Source organism: Strongylocentrotus purpuratus, unplaced genomic scaffold (assembly GCF_000002235.5).
Source record: "Strongylocentrotus purpuratus isolate Spur 01 unplaced genomic scaffold, Spur_5.0 spur5_scaffold_5, whole genome shotgun sequence".
NCBI classification, from domain to species: Eukaryota; Metazoa; Echinodermata; class Echinoidea; order Camarodonta; family Strongylocentrotidae; genus Strongylocentrotus; species Strongylocentrotus purpuratus.
In genome coordinates this window covers 33,667,532-33,693,853 of record NW_022145611.1, presented here as the reverse complement: position 1 = coordinate 33,693,853, position 26,322 = coordinate 33,667,532, and the positions used below count along the sequence as shown (strand labels likewise).

The 26,322-nt window shown below is 37.5% G+C and overlaps 3 protein-coding genes across 3 annotated transcripts; 1 reads left to right on the top strand and 2 right to left on the bottom strand.

Moving 5' to 3' along the window:
• Nucleotides 1–2,431: 2,431 nt before the first annotated feature.
• On the bottom strand, nucleotides 2,432–7,277 carry LOC115929619 (sphingomyelinase C 2-like). The gene is made up of 3 exons (XM_030999181.1): nucleotides 7,166–7,277; nucleotides 5,096–5,140; nucleotides 2,432–3,648 (listed from the first exon to the last, which is right to left on the bottom strand). The coding sequence occupies exons 1-3, from the start codon at nucleotides 7,239–7,241 to the stop codon at nucleotides 2,432–2,434; spliced, it is 1,338 nt and encodes a 445-aa protein (XP_030855041.1). The 5' UTR covers nucleotides 7,242–7,277.
• Nucleotides 7,278–12,144: 4,867 nt separating this feature from the next.
• Nucleotides 12,145–14,819, bottom strand: LOC105440827 (sphingomyelinase C 2-like). The gene is made up of 3 exons (XM_011671388.2): nucleotides 14,744–14,819; nucleotides 13,943–13,987; nucleotides 12,145–13,433 (listed from the first exon to the last, which is right to left on the bottom strand). The coding sequence occupies exons 1-3, from the start codon at nucleotides 14,817–14,819 to the stop codon at nucleotides 12,217–12,219; spliced, it is 1,338 nt and encodes a 445-aa protein (XP_011669690.2). The 3' UTR covers nucleotides 12,145–12,216.
• A 5,559-nt stretch (nucleotides 14,820–20,378) lies between these two features.
• LOC577482 (sphingomyelinase C) lies at nucleotides 20,379–25,604 on the top strand. The gene is made up of 3 exons (XM_777708.5): nucleotides 20,379–20,647; nucleotides 22,233–22,274; nucleotides 23,765–25,604. The coding sequence occupies exons 1-3, from the start codon at nucleotides 20,572–20,574 to the stop codon at nucleotides 24,961–24,963; spliced, it is 1,317 nt and encodes a 438-aa protein (XP_782801.2). The 5' UTR covers nucleotides 20,379–20,571; the 3' UTR covers nucleotides 24,964–25,604.
• Nucleotides 25,605–26,322: the final 718 nt, after the last annotated feature.

The window sequence follows — 26,322 nt, the reverse complement described above, 5'->3', positions numbered from 1 at the left end:
GTGCTAGTTCCTTTTACCAAGGCTTGGCCAAATTTCTTATCATCTCGATGATTTTAGAACCTTGCAGTACACACCAATACTTATATGCTACATGATCATTCTCTTCTGATGAATTCCTCACCGTTTCTTTCACAATTCAATCGCATGATCAGAACTCATTTCCCGGTCTTTGGCGCGACCTTTGAGAGTAACAATGCATTCATTAAAAAAATTGCGTCGAATTACTCGTTCATGCACCAGATGCCTTCATCTGCTCGATTTCACAATACACATTTAAAATGGCGCCTCATGAGCAACGCACTAAAGATATACAAGGGCCAAAGAACGAAGGAGCAGTATCTCCAGTGATTCTACAATTTGAAACGGTGCTTCTGAGTGTGAAGCAAAGTCAATACGCATACAGTCATGAGAAAGATAATTACTATAGGATTCTTTACACGGGTGGATATTAAAGCGAAATGTCACAAAAGTTTCATGTACAGGTATTAAAAAAACAAGCTGTGGCATATCATCCGATAACACAAGTATATCGCCCACAAACTCACACACACACACACGCACACACACACACACACACACAAATCCAAGCCCACAAACAGAAAGTAAACCATGCAAAATGTTTTGTATTAAATTCTGTTCAATGAATTTCCATAATGCTTTTGCTGCGAAAAAAGGTTTTCTAAAAACAAACCTAATTGTATACATTCCATCAGATTAACCCTAGTCCATACTTCAGTATAACTATGATTATTAATGAAAAACATTATTTCCACATTTGCCTCGTTAAATTTGTTAACATGACGTGATGATAAATCTACTACAGTCAATATGATGGAATTCACACTCAGGGGCGGACTGGGAGTGAGATTTGGTTTCGATGCGATCTGCCATCATATTTTATTGGATGTTTATCCCCAAAATTACGAGATCACCGTCCAGGGATATCAAGGTGTACAGACGCGAATTCGTTAGAAGTGACGTCTCTTGCTCGAAAACCAACTGTCCATTTTTTTTATCGTGCGATCGAGCGAAGCGAGTTATTGTTTATCTGGGCAAACGTAGGTAATGAGTAGCGTAGTGTTATTCAATTCGATTCAATTTATTTCCACTCATAAACATTTTACAAATCAATAACATAAACATATGAACAATAGTGGCTGGATCATGAAAAGCACTAATTGGCTTTTTGAAAATGACCCCTTAACAAGTATACACATAACATATTATACATTGTTAAAAAATATCTTACATTACTAAATTATTACAGAAAAAACATAACAAAAACATCAACAAAATATTCATCAATTATGATTTCAGGAGGACTGTTTTACGGTCTTACTATTCTTGAGATTAGATGAGAGGTTATTCCAAATAATTGGTCGATTGTAACAAATTGAATTATGAGTTGTTGATATGAGGTTTAAAGGGAGATGGATATTTTGAGTATTTCTAGTATTGTAATTATGAATGAAACATTCCAGCTCATTATATGAATTATCAAAAAGATTTATTACTCAAAGGCTAATATATATATTTTTTTAAGTGTATTATCGTTCACCAAACTGCCACTATGTGAAGATGCCCGCGAGGAGAATTCCCCTCAAACTCCCCATGACAAGTCCGCCTCTAACAATTTGCATATGTACTTTGATCTGTTGAGTATATGCATGCCTAGATACACAATATAAAGACTTACTTCTAATGCAGATACCTACATCTAATAATCACTCATCAATCGTTCAATCGTTCATTTGATGATTCAATCTACATTTATAGTGATAGTAGTAGGAAGTGCGTCTTGTCTTTTATCGTTCATGATCACATGAACACAATGCTGTTTACATATATTCACAGTTAATGCAGGTCCTACACAATGAAATAAATATTGACATGCGATAAAGTGAAGTTTTGCCAATGATTAGTTGTCTTAGTTTATGGCAAGATCTTTCACATATTTGTTCATAGTCTATATCGCGGGAATAATTAAAGTTCAATTTAAATTTATTCAAATATAATCAAAAATTTCTGGGTTATTTTACTTTTATTTAAAAAAAAAATCGAAATAAGTTACAAAGTAATCATTGAAAATGCATCTGCTATGTAAATAATCAATATACCATTTCAAAACGAGAAGCAAATACAAATGGATTATTGACAACTTAATAAACTTTAATAACTGAGATCTCTTTTGATACATCAAGTCAGTCAATACTTCTCAACTTCTTTTCAAGGTTTGACTTCTGCACTCTTATTAAGTTACTCAAGGTTTATTAATGGCATACATATTAATTGAATGTGTATTATAATCAGAAAAAATGAATAAAAAAAGGCCTTAAAATATCAATAGGATAGTCAAATACATGCATTAAAATCTAAATTCTGATTTTAATTTAATTAATCATCTTCGAGAAGAAAGGATTAGATCTTTGAGTTAGAATATCAGAATTAGCCCTACCATGACGCTCAATGCTACCAGTACATTGTTGCGGATACAATGACCGACACCAGAGTAATTCGTGGTCGGATGGTCCGTGGGGGGAGGAGAGTTCATATTGTAATGATAAGTACCCAAAACGGCGTAGTGATCAGACAGGTCTGTAATGTTCTTACTTTCGAGGCATAGATCAGATTTGGGGTAGCTTGGAATAGGGGATATTGCAGTGGAGCAAATCTCTAAGGGTGTAGACATACGAGGTCTTACGACTTGTATTGTAGCAGCTTCAGGTTGAATGTGAGATCGACTGAACAAGACGTAGTCCAACCACCAGTTTGTATCGTTACTTTCGTCAAACAGGTCATTGTTCTCGTGATCGTATGTGACGTTGAGTTCACCGATGATTCTTGCAAGTGTGGCGTCTAGAGCATGAACGACGTCATCACCGTTGGTCGTGTTCAGTCTGGCATTGAGGTCACCACCATATATGACGGGCTCGTCATCACCGATGTCCTGCTCCAGCATGAAGTCATGAATGATTGTTGCCTGAGCAACTCGTACATCGTCTGCATTTGGGGTTCGGAAAGCTTGCATGTGGGTCCCAAAGACATGATACATTACGCTCTGTCCATCTACAGTCTTGTTAACCATGGTGTACACAACTCCTTTAGCCATATACGAGTATGGTTCCGTTACATTGAAAACCCGAGAATTAGTCTTAACGATTGGCCACCGAGAAGCAATGAATGCTCCACCATTCTCAACTTTTGGGAAAGGTTCTCCAATGCCAACGGTTTCTGTGTAATAGATAAATCCATATTGGTCCATGATGTCACGTATGGTAAGAGTGCTTGTTTCGATAGTATCGTTGAAAGGGGCAAAGCAACCTCCCATGAAGACTTCATTGAACACGATGACGTCAATATCTGGATGCATACTGAACACTTCATGTGGAATACGGCAGGTACGTTCTCGTTGACCACTCTGCCAGTATAGATAGCGTAGCTCAAAGACGTTATAGACAAGAACTCTTATCGTGGTGGCAGGAGTGGGATCATCTAGAGGGACAGCAGGTGGTGACGCACACTTCACCTTGGTGCCATTGACACAAGGTCCAAGTGATCCTCCATTCGGATCCTCACAGACGAAATCAAGACCGAAGTGAGCACACTGCTCGGCGCTGCCTTGACAGAAATTTGCATCATCCTCATCACCTATAATCGATGCAAGAATAAAAAGTCAACACGGAGCTTGTTGAAATGATAGACAAATAATAGCATTATCAATTTGCTTTCAAAGCACGTGTAATTAGAACATGAGGATATTCCTGTTTCGCAAACCTTTTTGACGATTACATATGATGGCATTATAAATAACTTGTTATCGTTTATTGTCACATCATTAGTGCCGTTTTATCGTGACATATGCCACTAGGCCAACCCACTGCTCTACAGTTATCTTCTTTAACGTACCACATTCATTAAAGGTGAAATTCAAAGAAAATCACAAATATGTCAACTAATGTATGACTAGAAACTGGTAATCTAACAGATGGCCATCGTACAAGTTATAGGTCAACTACATATCGGGTGATGTATAAAAAATACAAATACAACCACCTCCATAGCAGCTGGGATATACCACAGATTCGCCGGAAAAATAACGATATTTTAATGACGTCACTATATGGACCAACACTGCCCAAGCAGACGACATCCCATAGAGAATGAACATAATTGCAAAGCTATTATTTGTCAAATTATAATGAGTTTAGTGTTTATAAATGTAATGGCATGTCAAACCATTCAAAAGGGGATATGACCCGATTCTGATAAAACTAAAATCTTTTGCTTGTAAATGCACAGGATAGGGGTTAATTAACAATCAAAGAAACCAGACTTTCAAATTGAAAACCCCCTGGAATGATATTAAGGACGGAATTTGTTCCCTCTTGAAACGCCGAACATACCCCGGTGTGTGCAGCTGAATATACAATGGCATCTTATTTTGTTTACCAGCGACAGATACCTTTATTTTTGTATCGCTGCATTTGTCATCAAAATAAAACCATGCGCGGGGTTAAGAGTGAGGCCATAGATTATACATTTAGCCTGACGGTAGTGAAGTAAGAGAAAGAACTCAAGAAAAGATGAAAACACGGCACTGAAAATGTGTGAGATGTCATGGGGCATCGTCTGCTTGTGCAAGTCATGTCCATACTGTGATCTCACACATTTCAGCAGCGTTCGGAGAGCTCTTCCGGTGCTATGCCGGGGCTGTATTTAAGCGTTTTGTAATATATAATAATCATTACTCCGAATGTTTCCAAGCATTGAATTTTGATAACCTTGTCGAATCAAAGTTTCAACTTTGCAATAATGAAAATAAATTTAGTTTTTAAAATCAATGAATATCAACTTTAAGTCACCTGCCTTTAAAATGTGTTGTTCTATTATAAACGCTGATTAATGTTATTAGATGTTGTTTTTAGAAAATGTTTTTGAATGGACAAGTTACTTTGGCATGCAACTGAGCTGGTCAACTGTCTATATTTTAGTCGTATAATTTCCGATACATATTTTTTAATTGTATCTTATTTGTAGCAGAACTGTATATTTCATACATTGCATTTCTTTTAAAATCATAGTGAAACTAACTTACCCAACCAGACAGTTGGCTGTCTCTCATCCACATCACAATTCTGAGCTGAAATGAAAGTTTTAACCAAAATACTGCAATAAAGACAAAATACCTTTTGGGGATCATGTTCGAAAATGTTGACATATTTAGATACTAAACAATCTTATTTAAAAGAACGCCTTTACGGTCACGTCAGATACTTTAATTATTGTTATATCTAATCATTTTTTAAATCATAATACCCCCTCACCGTAACCATTTTTATGGTGGAAGGAAAAGAATGCTTTGGACCAGGTAGTTCCAATCGTGTTGAATCCAACTTGCAGAGAATATTCCAGATTTTTTTTTTTTTTTTTTTTAATTGAGAAGGAAAAAAAAAAATCGGAAATTTAGAAAAGCATTGTAAATGCTGGTGCTCCGTCGAAACTTGGAATGAGAAACCATTAGTTTGAGGAAGTGGAGAGGCCTGTCACAATAATGATACAGTAGCCGTATTTTTCAGCCGGTTTTACAGTATCATAATTGCATCAACCAGGCGCGTACGCAGGATTTTTTCAAAGGGGGGGGGGGGGGGGTTTAACATTTATAAATCGGGCCGAAATTTTCGCAACGACTCAGCCAGCCGCTGAATAAGCGGGGGGGGGGGGGGGGGGGGGGGGGGTGGGCTAAGAAGACACTTTTTTTTTTTTTTTGGTCTCGAAATTTGAAAATTTGACATTTTGCTCCGTTGGGGGGGGGGGGGTAAGGTCATCTTTTTTAGGTCAACCATGGGAAAAGAAAAAAAAAATTCATTAAAAAAAAAAAAAAAAAAAAAAAAAAAATCCAAAAGGGGGGGGGGTTTACACACACAAAATTACCAAAGGGGGGGGTTTAACCCCCCAAACACCCCCCCTGTGTACGCGCCTGGCATCAACGATATTTATCTTAAAGGTGAAATTCAAAGAAATTCACAAATATGTCAACTAATGTATCACTAGAAACTGGTAAGCTAACAGATGGCCATCGAACAAGTTTTAGGTCAACTACATATCGGGTCATTTATAAAAATACAAATACAACCACCTCCATAGCAGCTGGGATATACGAGAGATTCGCCGGAAAAGTAACGATGTTTTAACGACGTCACTATATGGACCAACACTTCCCAAGCAGACGACATCCCATAGAGAATGAACATAATTGCAAAGCTATTATTTGTCAAATTATAATGAGTTTGGTGTATATAAATGTAATGGCATGTCTAACCATTCAAAAGGGGATAATAGGGGTTAATTAACGATCAAAGAAACCAGACTTTCAAATTGAAAATCCCCAGAATGATATTAAGGACGGCATTTGTTACCTCTTGAAACGCCGAACATACCCCGGTGTGTGCAGCTGAATATACAATGGCGTCTTTTTTTGTTTACAAGCGACAGATTCCTTTATTTTTGTATCGCTGCATTTGTCATTAAAATAAAACCATGCGCGGGGTTTAGAGTGAGGCAATAGATCATACATTTAGCCTGACGGTAAGTGAAGTAAGAGAAAGAACTCAAGAGAAGATAAAAACACAGGCACTGAAAATGTGTGAGATGTCATGGGACATCGTCTGCTTGTGGAAGTCATGTCCATACTGTGATCTCAAACATCTCAGCAGCGTTCGGAGAGCTCTTCAGGTGCTATGCCGGGGCTGTATATAAGCGTTTTGTAATTTATAATAATCATTACTTCGAATGTTTCCAAGCATTGAATTTTGATAACCTTGTCGAATCAAAGTTTCAACTTTGCACTAATGAAAATAAAGCTGTTTTTTAAAATCAATGAATATCTACTTTAAACTTCATCTAACGTTTTAAAATAGCTGTATTTCTATTAAACACGACAATTTAAGTATATAAACTACTTCAAACAATGTAAGTACAGAGGTTTGTGATATTTTGGTATTCTCCTAAAACAAATGAACGGTGAAAATTTTGAATTCAAATGTATGTACGATTTAAATTATGAGATACTTAATCCCTACGGTTGTGACTTTACTCATTATTGTTTATCCAGTTCAAAACAAAGCCTTGATGTTGAGCATTTTTTGCTTTAAAAAATGAAACTCACCTTGAACCGCTGTACAAGCTGCCAAGAATAAAAGACTCCATGACGCCAAACTCTGAAGTCGATCAAGTATTGTCATCTTGGACAATGTTTTTTTAAACAGCTAAAACTAGTCACAGACTCCTCAGACTCCCCAGACGAATAAAGAATATGAATTGCCTGGTCTTAGTCATCATCACTTAGTTTTATAGCCCGAAATATTATCAATTCAATCAATCTCTAAATGGGACTTTACTATCATAATTGAGATATTAGTGCGAACTATTAAGACACTTCAATTATTAACCAGATCAAATTGCTACGTAGCTATGACGATGAGTAAAGTCTCACCTCCCTGGTGTGATTGAGTAGGCGTTTAAAGTACGTTGAACTAAGCTATTAATCCAGTCCAAAATTCGCATATCAGCAATGTTTATTTATGATTATCATTGTTATTATGATTGTTGTTACTAGCATTTCTATTGTCATTGTCACTGCTGTTATCATTATTATTATAATCATTATTGTTTTGTTTTTTTGTAATTATTTTTTTCCTCTTGCTTGTTTTATCTTCCTTATTCTTTTCTCGGCTCTTTGTCTCTTCTCTGTGTCTTTCTTACATTACTTTTCTTCCCTTTTCTTTCTCATCCTTTTCTTTCATGTGGTGTGTGGTACAGTGTATATTATGTAGGTAACTTAGTGTGTGGGTGCGTGGTGGAGGGGTTTGATTTTAATGGGATATTCACTAGGCTATTGAAATCCCTCTTGAGATGATATTTCGAAAGTCTTTGCGATCGCCTATTTTTGATTAATCAAACTTTGCATTCATTGCATCACAATGTATATGCAGCGTTGTTATGCAATAAAAAGAGTTTTACAGTGTGCGTTCATTTGATGATTCAATCTACATTTATAGTGATAGTAGTAGGAAGTGCGTCATTGCCAATGATTAGTTGTCTTAGTTTATGGCAAGATCTTTCACGTATTTGTTCATAGTCTATATCGCGGGAATAATTAAAGTTCAATTCAAATTTATTCAAATAGAATCCACAATTTCTGGGTTATCTTACTTTTATTTTTTTTTTAAATCGAAATAAGTTACAAAGTAATCATTGAAAATGCATCAGCTATGCAAATAATCAATATACAATTTCAAAAAGAGAAGCAAATACAAATGGATTATTGACAATTTATGAAACTTTAATAACTGAAGATCTCTTTTGATAAATCAAGTCAATCAATACTTCTCAACTTCTTTTCAAGGTTTGACTTCTGCACTCTTATTAAGTTATTTAAGTTATTGAAGTTATTTAAGGTTTGATAATGGCATGCATGATTGAATGTGTATTATAATCAGAAAAATTGAATAAAAAAGGGCCTTAATATATCAATTCAATGTGGTGATATCCATCCAAATCCTGGACCAGACACTGTCAGTAACAAGAAACACCTACGATGTGCTCTACTAAATGCACGAAGGCTTGGTAATAAACAACTTGCACTTCAAACTAAGATGTCTGTTGATAATATAGATATCTTAAGTGTTACTGAAACATGGCTCAGTGATGCCATCTTTGATGGTGAACTTCTTGATCAGTCCCTTTACAACGTCTTCAGAAAGGACCGTAACATAAATGGTGGTGGGGTCTTGTTTGCATGCAAATGTAACATTAATGCAAATCGAAGATTGGATCTTGAAGGTGCAACTGAATGTAAACAATGCGAAATCATTTGGGTGCAGATCAATTTGCCTAATAACGAAGGAAAGATTCTTGTAGGCACGTGCTACAGACCTCCTTCGTCAAATCATCACTTTACTACAGAGCTTACTACATCCATCAACCATATCCTTCCAGTAATACATCATTTTAAATCAATATTTAAATCAATATTCCTCTTAGGAGATTTCAATTTAAATCTACAATACACAAGTAATGATGAGCTCATAGCCAATGTCCCTGATAAGAAGACGTCAGATGTACTTGATCTTACTAACAGTCTCGGTATAACGTAATTGGTCTCCTTCCCGACTCGCATTGGATCCAATGGAAGGCATTCTATGCTGGCTCTGGAGTTCTGCGATGAGCCGGATATCGTCAAAAACCTTCGCAGTGGTCCAGGTCTTGCCAGTAGTGACCATTTCTCAGTACTCTTCGATCTTGACGTCCATCATAATCATCAGGAACTCTCTCGTTACTTCCATCAGTTTCACAAAGCTGATCAATACGATACGAATACGGAAAACCCTTGAATGTATACCGTGGGATTTATTCATTGCTGAATCTGATGTTGATGAAACCTGGGAGAATTGTAGTATCTTGATACATGCTGCAATTAAGGATACTGTACCAATCGCACAAGCCAAAGCTCAACGACGCTCCCCTTGGATAACACAAGATATTATTAAACTGTCAAAGAAAAAACAGAGAGCCTTTAAAAGGGCTATTGCAAAGAAAAGGACTGGAAATGAAAATACAGATCTATGGAATAAATATGTAGAAATCCGTACTCTTGTGAACAAACAAAAAAGGATTTCCTATAATGATTATATCTCAAGTATCTCCCTCAATTCTAACCCCAAACGATTTTAGTCGTTTGTAAAAGCTAAGAAGGCAACTTCAATGCTTTCAACGTTTAAACTTGATAACAATCATTATGATGATCCTGGAAATATTGCTAATGTGTTCAATTAATATTTCTGCTCGAACTTTTCAGAATCTACAATTGATACAATGTCTAACAATATATTGGATGCCTGTAATAGAGACAGTGCTGGCATGTTACCCCTGAACCAAATAAGCGTACAAACTGAGGAAGTCTCAATCGCTATCAACAACCTAAAAGCGTCAAAGCCCCCTGGACCCGATGGCATCTTGCCGGGTTTTTTAAAGTTAGCAGGTAATTCTTTGGCCCCTATTCTCACACGCATGTTTAATCTAAGTTTAAGTTTAGGTACGGTACCCCGTGAATGGAAATTGGCGAATGTTGTGCCTTTACTGAAAAGTGGTGATCGTGAATCTATATCCAACTACAGACCGATTTCTTTATGTTCAGTGCCTTGCAAAATGTTGGAAAGAATTGTTGCTTCCCATCTACTTAAACATTCTAATATGTATGGTATCATACCGTTATCTCAACATGGTTTTATGGAAAAACGCTCTTGTTCTACTCAGACCTCAACTTTGTACAATGACCTTGACAAATGTTTAGAAAGCGCGAAAGTGTCTAGAGTCGATACTGTCTTCTTGGATTGGGCTAAGGCCTTTTTATAAGGTAAACCATGCACTACTTGTAAGAAAACTACATGATTTTGGTATTTGTAAAAAGCTCTTGGGTGGATTCAATCATTCTTGTCAGATCGCAACCAACGGGTCTTGTTTCAGGGTACATTTTCTGAATGGTCCAGTGTGACAACTGGAGTTCCTCAAGGGTCAGTGTTGGGTCCGACCCTTTTTAACTTCTTCGTTTCTGATCTACCTTCCATAATATCCTCCTCACTCCCACAGTATGCAGATGATACAGTACTGTACCGCCCGATTCAGAATCCAAATGATTGCAATGTACTTCAGAATGATTTAAACCTAATATCTCAATGGTGTACACACAATAAGATGGAACTCAATGCATCTAAATGCAAAGTAATGCATATTACACGTTCTAAAAGAGGAATCGATAAAGAGTACAATTTGGGGGGTCGTCAACTTGATGTAGTTACCTCACACAAACATCTTGGATTAATATTCTCGAGTGATCTTTCTTGGAGTAAACACATCCAATCTGTGACTTCCCGATGTGCACGATTATGTGGCTTTGTGCGTCGGATTGTAAACTCCAGAAATGCAACCGTCCTTAAACGATTATACTGTACCATATGTAGACCTGTCATTGAATACAACATCCCAGTTTGGTTGCCACACCAAAAGAATCACATCTTAGCTCTTGAGGCTATTCAAAGACGATTTACTCGTTACGAATGGAGAAGCTAGCTTTGCCACCCTTGTATAATCGTCTCATTTACTTGACAGTGTCATTTGTTGTAAAATGCATCCGTAGTTGTCATGATGTACCCGATTATGTTCTTCCCATTCCCAGTTCAAGACGCTCCCATAGTCTTTTCTTCAACCATCGACTTGCAAGATCTAATGCTCTGAAATTTTCATGCTTTTATGCCTTTCTTAGGTTCTGGGATACTTTACCTGAAGAGATCAGGGATCTGTGTGTGGACACCTCTATATCGCCCTGTTTGGGTGCGCTGAGGGGTTTGCTCTTTGAGCAGTCTCCCATTGAGAGGGCGTTCTGATGTAGGTGTTGGAATTTTGTTCGGTTCGGTTTAGCTGATTTGCTTAAATTAAGTAAATTAGTTGAATTGAATTGAGTTGAGTTCTGGCACTTGTGTCGAAGTGCCTTTTCGGTGGGGGGCTGTTCGAGGAGTGAACTCATTCGAGCGGGGTGGTGTGGAGGTTTCTACGCGCGGATCTCTGATCCCTTCAGGTATTACATTAAATGAATTACATTAAATTGAATTATGTTATTTTATTTTACCGTTACATGCCGTGCCTGATTGTTATTTTCTTCATGCCACAAAGTTCAACATACATGCAATCATTCTATAAGTTATTATGCTTGATGAATGAACTTGAATTATGTTATTTTATTTTACCGTTACATGCCGTACATGATTGTTATTTTCTTCATGCCACAAAGTTCAACATACATGCAATCATTCTATTATGTATTTTGCTTGATGGATGAACTTGAATTATGTTATGTTATTTTACCGTTACTTCTTAAATCTATTTATATGTAACACCAGTGGATGTGGAGAACCTCATGACAGAATGGAAATTCTTTTAGGTAATCCTCAGGCGTCCGCTGGTGGCTTTTTCACTGTCTTGTAACTCTTAATGTTATATGCTCTGTGTTGTCATTTCTATTTTGTTTATACATGTACCTGGAAATCAAATAAATTTCAAATTTCAAAAAATCAATAAGATAGTCAAATAGATGTATTAAAATCAAAATTCTGATTTTAATTTAATTAATCATCTTCAAGAAGAAAGGATTAGATCTTTGAGTTAGAATATCAGAATTAGCCCTACCATGACGCTCAATGCTACCAGTACATTGTTGCGGATACAATGACCGACACCAGAGTAAGTCGTGGTCGGATGGTCCGTGGGGGGAGGAGAGTTCATATTGTAATGATAAGTACCCAAAACGGCGTAGTGATCAGACAGGTCTGTAATGTTCTTACTTTCGAGGCATAGATCAGATTTGGGGTAGCTTGGAATAGGGGATATTGCCGTGGAGCAAATCCCTAAGGGTGTAGACATACGAGGTCTTACGACTTGTGTTGTAGCAGCTTCAGGTTGAATGTGAGATCGACTGAACAAGACGTAGTCCAACCACCAGTTTGTAGCATTACTTTCGTCAAACAGGTCATTGTTCTCGTGATCGTAGGTGACGTCGAGTTCACCGATGATTCTTGCAAGTGTGGCGTCTAGAGCGTCGACGACGTCATCACCGTTTGTTGTGTTCAGTCTGGCATTGAGGTCACCGCCATATATGACGGGCTCGTCATCACCGATGTCCTGCTCCAGCATGAAGTCGTGAATGATTGTTGCCTGAGCAACCCGTACATCGTCTGCATCTTGGGTTCGCCATGCTTGCATGTGAGTCCCAAAGACATGATACATTACGCTCTGTCCATCTACAGTCTTGTTGATCATAGTGTACACAACCCCTTTAGCCAAAAATGAGTAAGGCTCCGCTACATTGAAAACCCGAGAATCAGTCTTAACAATTGGCCACCTAGAAGCAATGAATGCTCCACCATTCTCAACTTTTGGGAAAGGTTCTCCAATGCCAACGGTTTCTGTGTAATAAACAAATCCATATTGGTCCATGATGTCACGTATGGTAAGAGTGCTTGTTTCGATGGTATCGTTGAAAGGGGCAAAGCAACCTCCCATGAAGACTTCATTGAACACGATGACGTCAATATCTGGATGCAAACTGAACACTTCATGTGGAATACGGCAGGTCCGTTCTCGTTGACCATTCTGCCAATATAGATAGCGTAGCTCGTAGACGTTATAGGCAAGAACTCTTATAGTGGTGGCAGGAGTGGGGTCATCCAGAGGGACAGCAGGTGGTGACGCACACTTCACTTTGGTGCCATTGACACAAGGTCCAAGTGATCCTCCATTCGGATCCTCACAGACGAAATCAAGACCGAAGTGAGCACACTGCTCGGCGCTGCCTTGACAGAAATTTGCATCATCCTCATCACCTATAATCGATGCAAGAATAAAAAGTCAACACGGAGCTTGTTGAAATGATAGACAAATAATAGCATTGTCAATTTGCTTTCAAAGCACGTGTAATTAGAACATGAGGATATTCCTGTTTCGCAAACCTTTTTTGACGATTAGATATGATGGCATTATAAATAACTTGTTATCGTTTATTGTCACATCATTAGTGCCGTTTTATCATGACATATGCCACTAGGCCAACCCACTGCTCTACATTTATCTTCTTTAACGTACCTAATTCATTAAGTCACCTGCCTTTAAAATGTGTTGTTCTATAATAAACGCTGATTAATGTTATTAGATGTTGTTTTTAGAAAATGTTTTTGAATGGACAAGTTACTTTGGCATGCAACTGAGCTGGTCAACTGTCTATATTTTAGTCGTATAATTTCCGATACATATTTTGTAATTGTATCTTATTTGTAGCAGAACTGTATATTTCATACATTGCATTTCTTTTAAAATCATAGTGAAACTAACTTACCCAACCAGACAGTTGGCTGTCTCTCATCCACATCACAATTCTGAGCTGAAATGAAAGTTTTAACCAAAATACTGCAATAAAGACAATATACCTTTTTGGGGATCATGTTCGAAAATGTTGACATATTTAGATACTAAACATTATTATTAAATCTTATTTAAAAGAACGCCTTTACGGTCACGTCAGATACTTTAACTATTGTTATATCTGATCATTTTTTTAATCATAATAACCCCTCACCGTAACCATTTTTATGGTGGAAGGAAAAGAATGCTTTGGACCAGGTAGTTCCTATCGTGTTGAATTCAACTTGCAGAGAATATTCCTTTTTTTTTTTTTTTTAATTGAGAAGGGAAAAAAAAAATTGGAAATTTAGAAAAGCATTGTAAATGCTGGTGCTCCATCGAAACTTAGAATGAGAAACCATTAGTTTGAGGAAGTGGAGAGCCCTGTCACAATAATGATACAGTAGCCGTATTTTTCAGCCCGTTTTACAGTATCATAATTGCATCAATGATATTTATCTTAAACTTCATCTAACGTTTTAAAATAGCTGTTTTTCTATTAAACAAGACAATTTAAGTATATAAACTACTTCAAACAATGTAAGTACAGAGGTTTGTGATATTTAGGTATTCTCCTAAAACAAATGAACGGTGAAAAATTTTAATTCAAATGTATGTACGATTTAAATTGTGAGATACTTAATCCCTACGGTTGTGGCTTTACTCATTATTGTTTATCCAGTTCAAAACAAAGCCTTGAGGTTGAGCATTTTTCGCTTTAAAAAATGAAACTCACCTTGTACCGCTGAACAAGCTGCCAAGAATAAAAGACTCCATGACGCCAAACTCTGAAGTCGATCAAGTATTGTCATCTTGGACAATGTTTTTTTAAACAGCTAAAACTAGTCACAGACTTCTCAGACTCCCCAGACGAATAAAGAATATGAATTGCCTGGTCTTAGTCATCATCACTTAGTTTTATAGCCCGAAATATTATCAGTTTAATGAATCTCTTAATGGGACTATACTATCTTAATTTGAGATATTAGTGCGAACTATTGAGACACTTCAATTATTAATCAGATCAAATTGTTACAAGTAGCTATGACGATGAGTGTGATCGAGTAGGCGTTTAAAGTACGTTGAACTATGCTATTAATCAAGCCCAAAATTCGCATATCAGCAATGTTTATTTATGATTATGATTATCATTATTGTTATAATAATTGTTGTTACTAGCAATCCTATTGTCCAGCGCTCAAAATACACGGAAGCGATGGGCGATTCGCCCCCGTGAGCTCCATAATCGCCCCCATCAGGTTGTCCACGGGGGCGATTGCAAAATTAAAAATCGCTCCCGTGGAATTATAAAATAAAGATTTTCAGCGAATTGAATAATATTGAAAAGGATGCAATTCATAGTTGTACTCGATAATTCTCTCTTAACATATTCTCTCTCTCTCTCTCTCTCTCTCTCTCTCCCTGTCTTGCATAAAGAAAATATGAAAATAATATTTTGCCTTGATTAAGAAAAATTGAAAATTTTATCAGTATTAAACAGGGAGAAGGAAAGGGGAGGAAATTAACCAAAACAATCATTGAAGAATCCAATTCAGTGTTCTTTCGTGATGCATAAGAATGAAAGTACATTAAAAGGTGAAATAATAAATTGAAGTGCGATGATAAATCAATTCTTTGACGTTGATTGATTGAATAAAAAATAATGAAACAATATGGTCTGAAGGTCATATATCTTTGAATATTAGAAAGTTTCATCCACCATCATATTTTGCAATTTAATTTTAATGCGGTGACTTGTCGGTTACGAGCAGAAGGTCATATCAGGCTTCTATATTCTATAATACTAACAGATATCTGGATAGAGACACTTCGTCGCATCAAGCTACGAGAAAGTATATCATCATCTAGTATATTATCATAGAATTCTACTCGAACACCGCATCGAAATTCTTTTCACCCTTTTGTTTTTCTTCTTCCTCTTTTTTGGTCCCTTTTAGTTCTCCTTTTTTTCTTTTCCTTCCTTCTCTCTCTTTTTTTTTTAGCGGGGGCGGGGGGAGGCAAAGGCCTTTTGCCCCACCCCCATCCGCAACTTGTTGGCGGGAAAATTGCAACTGCATGATATCCCCCTTCTTTTCTTTACTTCTTCCTCAATTTTCCTTCCCTTTATCTCCTCTTTTCCTTTTTTCTTTCAATTTCCTTCCTTCTTTCTCTCTTATTTTGTTTAATTGGGGGAGGCAACAGCCTGGGAGGCAAGGCCCTTTCGCCCCCCCCCCCCGATCTCCTTCTTCCCCCTTTTCTTTTCTTCTTCCTGTTATTTCTTTCCCTTTCTCTCCTCTTTCCCTTTCCCTCTTCTCCTTCTCTCTCTTTCTCTCTCTCTTTCTCTTCTGCGGAAAGGGGGGGGGGCAAGGCCCGCTCACCCCCGCTGGATCCGCGCCTGCATCTACCTTATATCTACTAACGTTAGACCCTAATAATGGATCTAGAAGATTGATTGACCTGGTCTCAGTGACAGGTAAACTTTTTTTTCTCAATTACTTGGTCTAACCATGAAAACCGTCTAATTTTACTTTAGATTTTCAAACAGTAACAGTTACGACCTAAATTAGGCCTAAGGCCAAGGGCTGTACTCTACATTTTAATAACAAATTAACGTTAACGTTAGACTTAACTTAAACTGTTGTTTCTCTGTGATACAAGTGGGAAAGGAACACTTCTTTTTTCAAAAAAAAGAAAGAAGAAAATTCCCCTTTTTTCCCCTTTCTTTTTTCCCAGGGGGGGGGGGGTGGGGCGGCCCCCGCCCCCCCCCCCCCCCCTGGATCCGCCACTGATCACGGGGATAAAAGTATACAGCTATGTAACAAGTAAATTTCTAAGAGGGAGAATGCCGACTTAAATAAATGATAATGATAAAATACCAAGGAATTTAGGAGTTTCATCCAATGGAAATTTGTATTAAAATAAGAGCCCCCGTCAGCACTAAAAGAGCCCCCGTGAGAAGGTTCACGGGGGCTATTTTTTTTTGAAGAGCCCCCGTGGACAAAAATAATTTGAGCCCTGCTATTGTCATTATTACTGCTGTTATCATTATTATTATAATCGTTATTGTTGTTGTTGTTTGAAATTATATTTTTCCTCTTGCTTGTTTTATCTGCCTTCTTCTTTTTTCGGCTCTTTGTCTCTTCTCTTTGTCTTTCTTACATTCCTCTCCTTCCTTTTTCTTTCTCATCCTTTTCTTTCATGTGGTGTGTGGTACAGTGTATATTATGTAGGTTACTTCGTTTGTTGGTGCGTGGGGGGGGGGTGATTTTAATGGGATATTCACTAGGATATTGAAATCCCTCTTGAGATGATATTTTGAAAGTCTTGCGATCGTTTATTTTTGATCAATCAAACTTTGCATGTCATTGCATCACAATATATATGCAGCGATGTTATGCAATAAAATGAGTTTTACTGTTATAGTTGTAATCGGCCACAGGCAATGCAAGTAGCGACGCATGAAAAATATGCAGGAGATTCGGGTGTTAATAGGTCAATCTAAACAGTGATCCTGGACTAAATTGGGAAAGAGTAGAGTCCGGGAATTTGACTTGGAATGTAATGTATATTGGCAGGTGGAGCCTCGCAGAATATGTTTCCTTGTCAGAGCAACATATGACCTTCTACCCACTCCTGAATCTCAGCACGTGGTATGATAAGTCCAACAAGAGTGTTGTGGTGTCTTGGGAAATCGCCAGCATATACTGATAGCTTATGAGGCTAGTTTGGCCTGTGGTTTGTACCCATTGAGGCAAAGTCCTCTAAGTCTCCAAAGGCCTCAATTTCACTGGTGGTGCCTCTGAATATTCTAGGCTCTAGATAGTTTTGTGAAGGAGGTGGACAAACCAAGAACTGAAAATGAACTTCTCGTTCTAGTATACTAATGTCCTCAGTTAGGGACTGGCAGGTCAAGCTGATTTGAATGAGAAGGGTGGTTTCACCAAAGAGTAACTCCTTGGTTTCACGCAGCATGTAGCGCTCACAAACTTGGGCCCGCTTGGGCAGACTCCGTCAAGAAGGTGATCATCGGAGACTTCACAGTCTCATGGGAGCACAATGAACCATGCCTTTGAGGGTAAGCTCACAAGGTACTCCGAGTTGACAGCAGAGTGGCACACAAGGTTGAAAGTATCTTGCCTGCCGTTGAGGTTGATTTGGGTTTTACAAGTAGAGATCGAGACAAGGCAGGGTTGAAGAGCTGCTTCTGAGGCAGCAGAGACAGGTTCTGCGTCGGTTGGGACCAAGTATGTCTAAAAGCAGAAAGCGACTGACATTTTTAAACAACGTTTTGTTGCATTGTATTTTGCACCAGGGGGGATGGTGCATTGCACTGCTGGCCCACCACCGAGAGCGAGCCGAAACTCCTGCCGACTTGTGGAAGAACACCTGATGATCGTCCTGGTGGTGCATGGCACAACTAGCACCATAGTATCTTGTTTTCTTCAACTGGTAAATCTATTAAATGTTGTTCTTGTGAGCACCGGGGGTACCGGGGGCATGGCCCAGTCCCGCGGCTACGTCTCATGACTAATTTGATTTTCATGACACACATATCGATTCTGTGTGCAGACTTTAAAATGGGCCACACCACTAATAATGATAAACTCCTCAGGGAATATATTTATTTGACAAATTTCTAAGCTATGTTGAAGAAAATCATGCCTCTTTCTCTCTCTCTCTCTCTATCTCATTGAACCGTATATCTATATAAAATATTTTAAACGGTGAATTTCAATCCATATTATTATCTAATCCCTATCTCTATACTCCGCCTTGTATACCCTGATGAATAATGGGCCTGTTCATAAGTCTGGTTTAGAACTGATCTCACCAAACAGACTACCGGCATGAACATTAGAACATCATCCAGACCCCAGCTTGCACTTGGTCCTCGCACCCACAACCGATATGGTGACAGTGTCTTCTTAGTCTGTGCCCCCACTCTTTGGAACACTCTCCCCGCCCATATCCTGGACTCACCCATCTAAAAACTTATCTATTCCAAACACAACCCAAATAACTATAAAATAAGTTTGAAGTAGGATTACGATGCCTACATTGGGTATTTTACATTGTTGCCATTATAAATATGTTTATGTTAATTTCTTTAGTAATGTTAATAATGTTTGATCTTCTTGGTAGTTTAAGTAATGTTAATTTGTTAAGTTATGTTAGTAATATTTTATTTTCTTATAATTTTTCTAAGTAAGGTTAATTTCATTTAGTAATATTGATTTTTCTTGAAGTAATCTTGATTTGCGTACAGCGCTTTGAAACTTTATGTCACAAGCGCTATTTTTCGTATTATACGTGACGCAGTAAATCGCGGTGTGTTTTGTAGGTCATAAAAATGTGTGTGTGTGTGTGTGGGTGTGTGTGTGTAATAATACGCTTCACATTTTGTTTGTTTGATTGATTTTATTTCTGCGTTCAAAAATATACAAATTCAAAGTCCAAGTACAAAATTTCGAACAATAACAAATACAATGAATACAATGTTTACAAAAGTAATTAAATGAAAAATCATGTACAATTATATCATTCGATAAACATGTACGAAGCATACAATAACATAAGAAATATGAAATATTTTCAATAAATTAGAGAGGTAATTCGGAACGCAGGAGACCACCATCGTGAGCGGTTAGGCTGGAGATGGATGGCGGCCTCGTAAAAAGAATTGGCGACATAACTCTCTTCGAAAAACTGAGTGATCAAGAGGGTGCGGTGCAAGTGCAGGTGCAGTGAGCAGTTGCATGATAAAGAATAAATAAGTCACGGTTTTGTTATACTAATTTAGAGAGGGGGAGCATATGATTGTATTATTTGTCGTTTAAGTGTAGCTTTTAAGGAGTAGATGGTTGAACAAGACTTTATGTTGTCGGGTAAATCATTCCAAATGTCCGGGCCAGAATGTCTAACAGATTTGTGTGTTATTGATAATTTGGGGTTTGTAAGATGGAAGTTTCCAGATATGCGAGTAGAGTATGAATGAACGGAATTATTAAACCTAAACATGTTATCAAAGGATGGTGGAAGCAGATTATTAATGTACTTAAACATAATAACTGCTACTTGAGTAGTGTTCAGATCGAAATTTTTTAGTGTTTTAAGTTTATAGAATAAAGGATCAGTGTGAGCTAAGAAATGCGAACCTGTACAAATACGTATGGCTTTCTTTTGCAGTTTGAAAATAGAATTGATTTTTGTCGAACCACAATTTGCCCATACACTATTACAATTTGTTATATACGGGAGAACTAGCGAATTATATAGTAGGAATAAGGTTCGTATCTTATAACACAGTAAATGAATATACGTAAGACCTTTGTCGCCCGCAGTCGTCATTCACTTTCACGTTTAAAAAAACACGACGTGGTTTACTTCTTCACAGCTCAACGAGCTTAGAACTAGAAGCAATTGTATAGGTGTTACGCGCAGATATAGGGTAGAGTCTCGTGGACGACAACAACCAATACAGAGGTATCAGATGTTAGTGTGTAATCAAAGCGAAGCAGACGAAGAGATCACATCATCAGAGACGGGCTCAAAATACTTCTCATCATGAAGGTAGCTGTGAAGATCCTCGATCTGTACTTTCTTTGCTGGTTTCTCCTAGCAACAGTCAATGGTCATCCATGTAAGTCCCGTAGATAGGAAGACTTCCTTTTGCGACAGCCACCCAAATTCAAAAAAATAAATATGGGTACAGCTTAAAATTATATATGTAATAATAATATGATATATAAAACATGATAAAATAGGGTTAGAGATAGGATTAGGGTTGGGGTTAGGAATAGGGTTAGGGATAGGGTTAGGGTTAGATTTTAGGTGGCTGTCGCAATAGGAAATCTCTCCCCGTAGATATTAAAGCCAAATTCCGATAAAATAAGAGATGTACTATTTTATGTATACTTCTAAAACTCATTGACACAATACGTAGAAAATGCCATATTTATAGATGTTGATTTTTTTCTCCAGTACAGATCATATTTAGTAAACATACGCAATAACTCTCATCGAATGTTAATAAACTCTATTTTGCATAATTCCATAAGCTTTATAACCCCAAAGAAATGAATATAGGAGTATCCAAAAGGGATTTCAATTTTTATCCCCACCCCTTTCAAATTATAGCCTCAGGCTTCAATCGGTTTCCAGCTTTATTTCATTTGTGGATAAAACTATAATAATATCAACAGCATCATCATTGAAAAATAATGCTTATGATGTTTACATTAAGAAGACCAAACACAACAGTTAATCCGTATGGAAGATGATGGTCATCAGCACAGGCTGAAAGGATCTGTAAACAAGATTAATGAAAAGGGAATAATAATATTCTTTTTAAGTCGAATAGTAACAACAATTGACATACAAGAGCTGGACAAGCCTTTATTTCAGTAGTAGAGAAAGTGTATTAGGCCTAACTGGCCTTTTCTAAACCAATATTAATTCGTAATACAACCATGGCGCCAAATTACTATTTTACTGATGTATTGATATCGGGTTCCATATATTCACTCGTTCAATTATTTTCTTAAGACGGTTTGAGTAGTGCTTTTAAAACTGAAACTTATCATGATTGCTGTTTATAATTATTGCATGAGATAAAGTTTTGGATTCGTGTCAGGTAGTGCATATAATCTTGTATACTGCTATGAAGGCTGGAAATATTTCATTGAACCTTTTCACTTCAGCTACTCAACCATATAGGAATGTGCTTTAATAGCTGAGTTTAGTGACCATGTCTGTATACATGTATACAAAGGAACCAACGGAAAGCTGATAATTTCACGAGAATTCATTGAAAACGGATTGCTTCATCGGTTTCTAGTCTCCTCGTTCCAGTGAACACCAATAGACTCTACTTGCTAAACAGAAATCAGTGAACGTAACTGGTCTGATAATTATACTGTTAAACTTTTCACACAAACTAAACACTTTCCTATTTGGAAGTTTAGATGGGTTCTTCTTCTTCATAACTGTACTCATGTGATGTTCTTTATTGGCACCCCATGAAAAACATTTCAGTATTTACCGTTGGCTAAGGGTATGAATCTTCTGTTTTTATGTGGTAGCGAGCCCCCCCCCCCCTCCCCCGTGTTAAAGTAATGAACATGTAGTAAGTGTAATACTTATGCAGAGTTTAAGGAGGAAAGGCGTCTAAAAAGAAGAATAAAATCATTGATTTGTATTATCTTGTTATTTTAATTTTGTTATAGTTCCGTGTACAGTGAACGACAGTACTCCAATCGTATGGTTAGGTAAGTTATGTCTCTCATTCTTTTACAGTCATGTAGCCATGATAAATATTCGACCAAACACACGACTCCAATTGGACCAGAAATTATGGAAAGATATGTTTGATTGGTCCTCAGATAGATATTTCATAAATTTCCTTTTATATCATTTCTATTCTTCTCTCCCTTTCTTTCTCCCCCCTCCCTCCCCCTCCCCCCTCTCTCTCTCTCTCTCTCTCTCTCTCTTTCTGCATAATTAAGGAAGAGGGAGACCGGTAATATAGCCCTATACCTACATTAAGACAGTATGCCTACGTTTAAAAACTTAATGTCCGTTGCACAGGGCGTGTCGCTCATTTCGATAATATTAAAGGACAAGTGCACTCGAAAAATAACTTACTTTCAATAAAAGCAGACAAATCTTGGCAATTTGTGTTGTGATTCTCATTGTTCCATAGTTTTACATACTTTTTCAAAAATTCATAACTTTCTTATTAGTTATCCGATTTTGCTCAGACTTTTTTTGATTGGTTAGTCGGATTTTTCTGCTTCTATTGAAAATAAATTGTTTTTTGGAGTGGACCTCGGCTTTAAACCTGTAAAGAATTGAGTAGTGTTTGCACTCTTCGCTTTTTGTACTGTATAACCCTCATCACAGATGGCTCATCTAGGACCACACATCAGTAATTGACGCAGTCCTCTGCGTCAGGCACTGTACCGCCCCGTGTTTAACAGACATTAATTTCAATATTCAATTTCAATTTATTCATGTTTCCAACAAAACATTACAAATCAATTAGAAGCATTTAAAAACCAATGTCAAAATACATGTTGGAAAAAGAGGGGTCCACTAAAAAGCAATGCTTGTACACGTGTGAACACCTCAAATGAGACTTTAGTTATAGCGCTTAATTCAGGGCTCTCTTAACATTTCTTTTCTGCTTATAGGTTGTTGTGGCAGACACTGACTGTTGACTGACAGCCCAATACACTATCCATGTTGGCCTAATGATTTTTGATCGTTTCATATTAATACAAAATATACCACCGCGAACGGTGAATGCTTTCTAAATAAATCCTTTATGTCCTACATGTGATTTATATTACATTGAAGTCATCGATGTTGTAAAAAAAAGATAAGATGTTATTGTTTTAATAATTATATGACCTTATTGACACGAGGCATCATTAATTTTGTATTGCGTTAAAACCTACGATAAGCAAGCCTATGGACGCCATTAGTCGGTCCGATTTTATTGTTAGTCCAGCAATTAGAGTATTTTTTTCATTAATTTGTGTACGATGTTATTCTCACATGGCGTGCAACCGACTGTTTTAGGCCTTGGCGCACGGTCCTATGTTTTAGTGATATGATAAGCAATCGGACATTGATCTCATTCATAGAGAATTTTAACGATTTCACTGCATTGCTAGACCTACTTCTTTCTCTATTGTCTTGTAATGTTCAACTCATCTTTTATTCTGCGGTTTCTCAATGTCTTCCTCTACACCAGGTGGTGAACAACAAGCGTACGACTGTAAAGAGGACTCACCAGGTTGTCCATACTTTGGCCTTGACTCCATCTGTGATGACCCTGATGGCGGTGAATTTCCACCGTGTGTAAACGGCAACAAGCTCCTGTGCGCCTCTCCACCAGCTGTTCCGTTGACCAATCCTACATCAGTTTCAACACTTCGGGTGCTTGCCTACAACATTCTTGAAGTACCGTACCCGACCTGGCAATGTGGTCAAAGAGAACGAACCTGTCGCATTCCACACGAAGTGTTCCGGCTGCACCCTGATCTTGACGTTATTGTCTTCAACGAATTGTTCCAGGGAGGATGTTTCTCCATGTTCGACCCTGCTATTGATTCGAGTGTCCTCAATTTCAGAGACATCCTTACCCAACTTGGCTTTAGCCATTTCACTGAAAACGTTGGACAACCAGTTCAGCCTCCCCATCTCTTTAACGGCGGGACATTTATTGCTTCAAGATGGCCTATTGTTCGAAATGACAGTCACGTCTATACTGCTGCTGATAATTCTACATGGGAGTATCTGGCTGCTAAAGGAGCAGTATACGCTGAGATCATTAAAACGGTTGGGAAATCTATGATGACCTATCACATTGTTGGTACTCATATGCAGTCTACTGATACACCTTTATCCGAAAAAGTCCGTGTTAAACAGGCAGAAGAAATGCGTATTTTGATGGAGATGCAGAATATATCACCTAATGCACCTGTCATATATGCAGGAGATTTAAATGTTATAAATGGAACGTCACATGGTACTGACGTAATTGACATGTTAAACGCCACACAACCATCCAACATTGGAGAGTACATGTACACCTACCATGGACCAGAGAATGACCTCGTCAATCATACGGAGTATTTGAATGATACAGGCTGGATTGATTACGTACTCTACAGCAACAATCATCTCCAACCTACAAATGCTTCTGTGGAAGTGGTACGCCCTCAACTGGCCGAACCCATTGATATCTGTGTATCTGCCAATGAGTTAATCCCAATCTACGCAACATCTAATCGATGTCTTCGACGCATCCAAACACGTGATCTCTCTGATCACTTTGGAGTCTTGGGCGTTTTTAAGTTCAGTGAAAACGGCACCCCGTCAGCAACGGACGCCATCATTGATCCACTTTCCATCTTTCTCCTCACTCTGCTTGGGATACTAGTCAACTAATTGTCCTTTCAATATTGAGAGGATGCAATTATCATAATGTGGTATGTCTCGTACCCGGATAACTGGTCTATTAAAGTATAATTATATTCAGATTTTTTGACCTATACTCATCACAAACTGCTAATTATGCGGGAAAATGTTATTTTAAGGACTGTATTGTATATTGTATATTGTAACTAGGCGTTGAGGCGTGCGCCTGTTATCCAGCTAAAATTACAAACTGATTCAGCCGAGGACGCAGGTTCAAATCTGAGTCACGTTTTTCGGATGGTGACGTTTAAAGGTCGGTCCCCAGACGTAAATAATCATATCTGATTGACAGACGTCTGTAAGAACACAATATATACCCGTATTGTGTTGTTATGCACATAGCACGTACATTTTGATTTGATTTTGAATTATTGATTTTCTGCATTTTTCATACAAAAATAATCAGTGACAGTAGAACAGTTTGTACATAGTGGTAATATTTTTCAAATCACAATGAATAACACAATTTATGAAACAAACTGTTGGGAACGATTATTGACTCATCAAACTGAGAATAGCTGCAGCGTACGTATGCGTGCGCTTGAAGTGCATGCAGCTCTTTGACTTATGGTTACAGTGACAACAGAATATGATGATATAAACAGTTTTTTTTTTTTTTAAAGGAATTTAATGGCAAAAAATGATAAAAACTGAAAAAACTGACCTGCTTCAGGAAACAGTTGTTGTTGTTGGGTAATTGTTTATTGGCGTTCATTCAATGTTGAATATATACGCCATAATTATTTTTAATTTTATAAGGAAAATCAGTTATAAATAAGAAAACTGAGGATAAAGATTTGTAATGATATAATTAAAAAGTAACGCAATTTTTTAGGAGTCTCTGGATGGTTTGCAACTTCGTGTTTCTGCTTTTTTTTAAAGTTTAATCTGGTCAGCCCGGTTTCGATGGCATGGAAAACTGAAAACTAGCTTTGCCCGATGTGAAACAGGCTTCTCGGCTACTCGGCGTGCGTGCGCAGTGATCTTTTAATTTTATAACGCACGGTGCCTAGACCACTCAGAAACACAGAAACACTATAAATTGAGACACATCGTACAGGGGCGCTCCTGAAACCGAATTTCCAATCCATTCAAGTAAATTGATATACAAATCTTATCACATTATCACTATTTGTAAGCAAACATTTAAGTGGGCTCTTTGTTAGTATCAATGCATAAAAATAGAACAATTGAAAAATTAACGTCTTTATTTAATATTATATATGGCCTATATAGGCCTATATATTACATACCTACATACATTATATTTCTTTATTTATTCCTCCTTTTATTCTCTTTATGAGAATCTCCTAAAGAAGCGATAGGGGA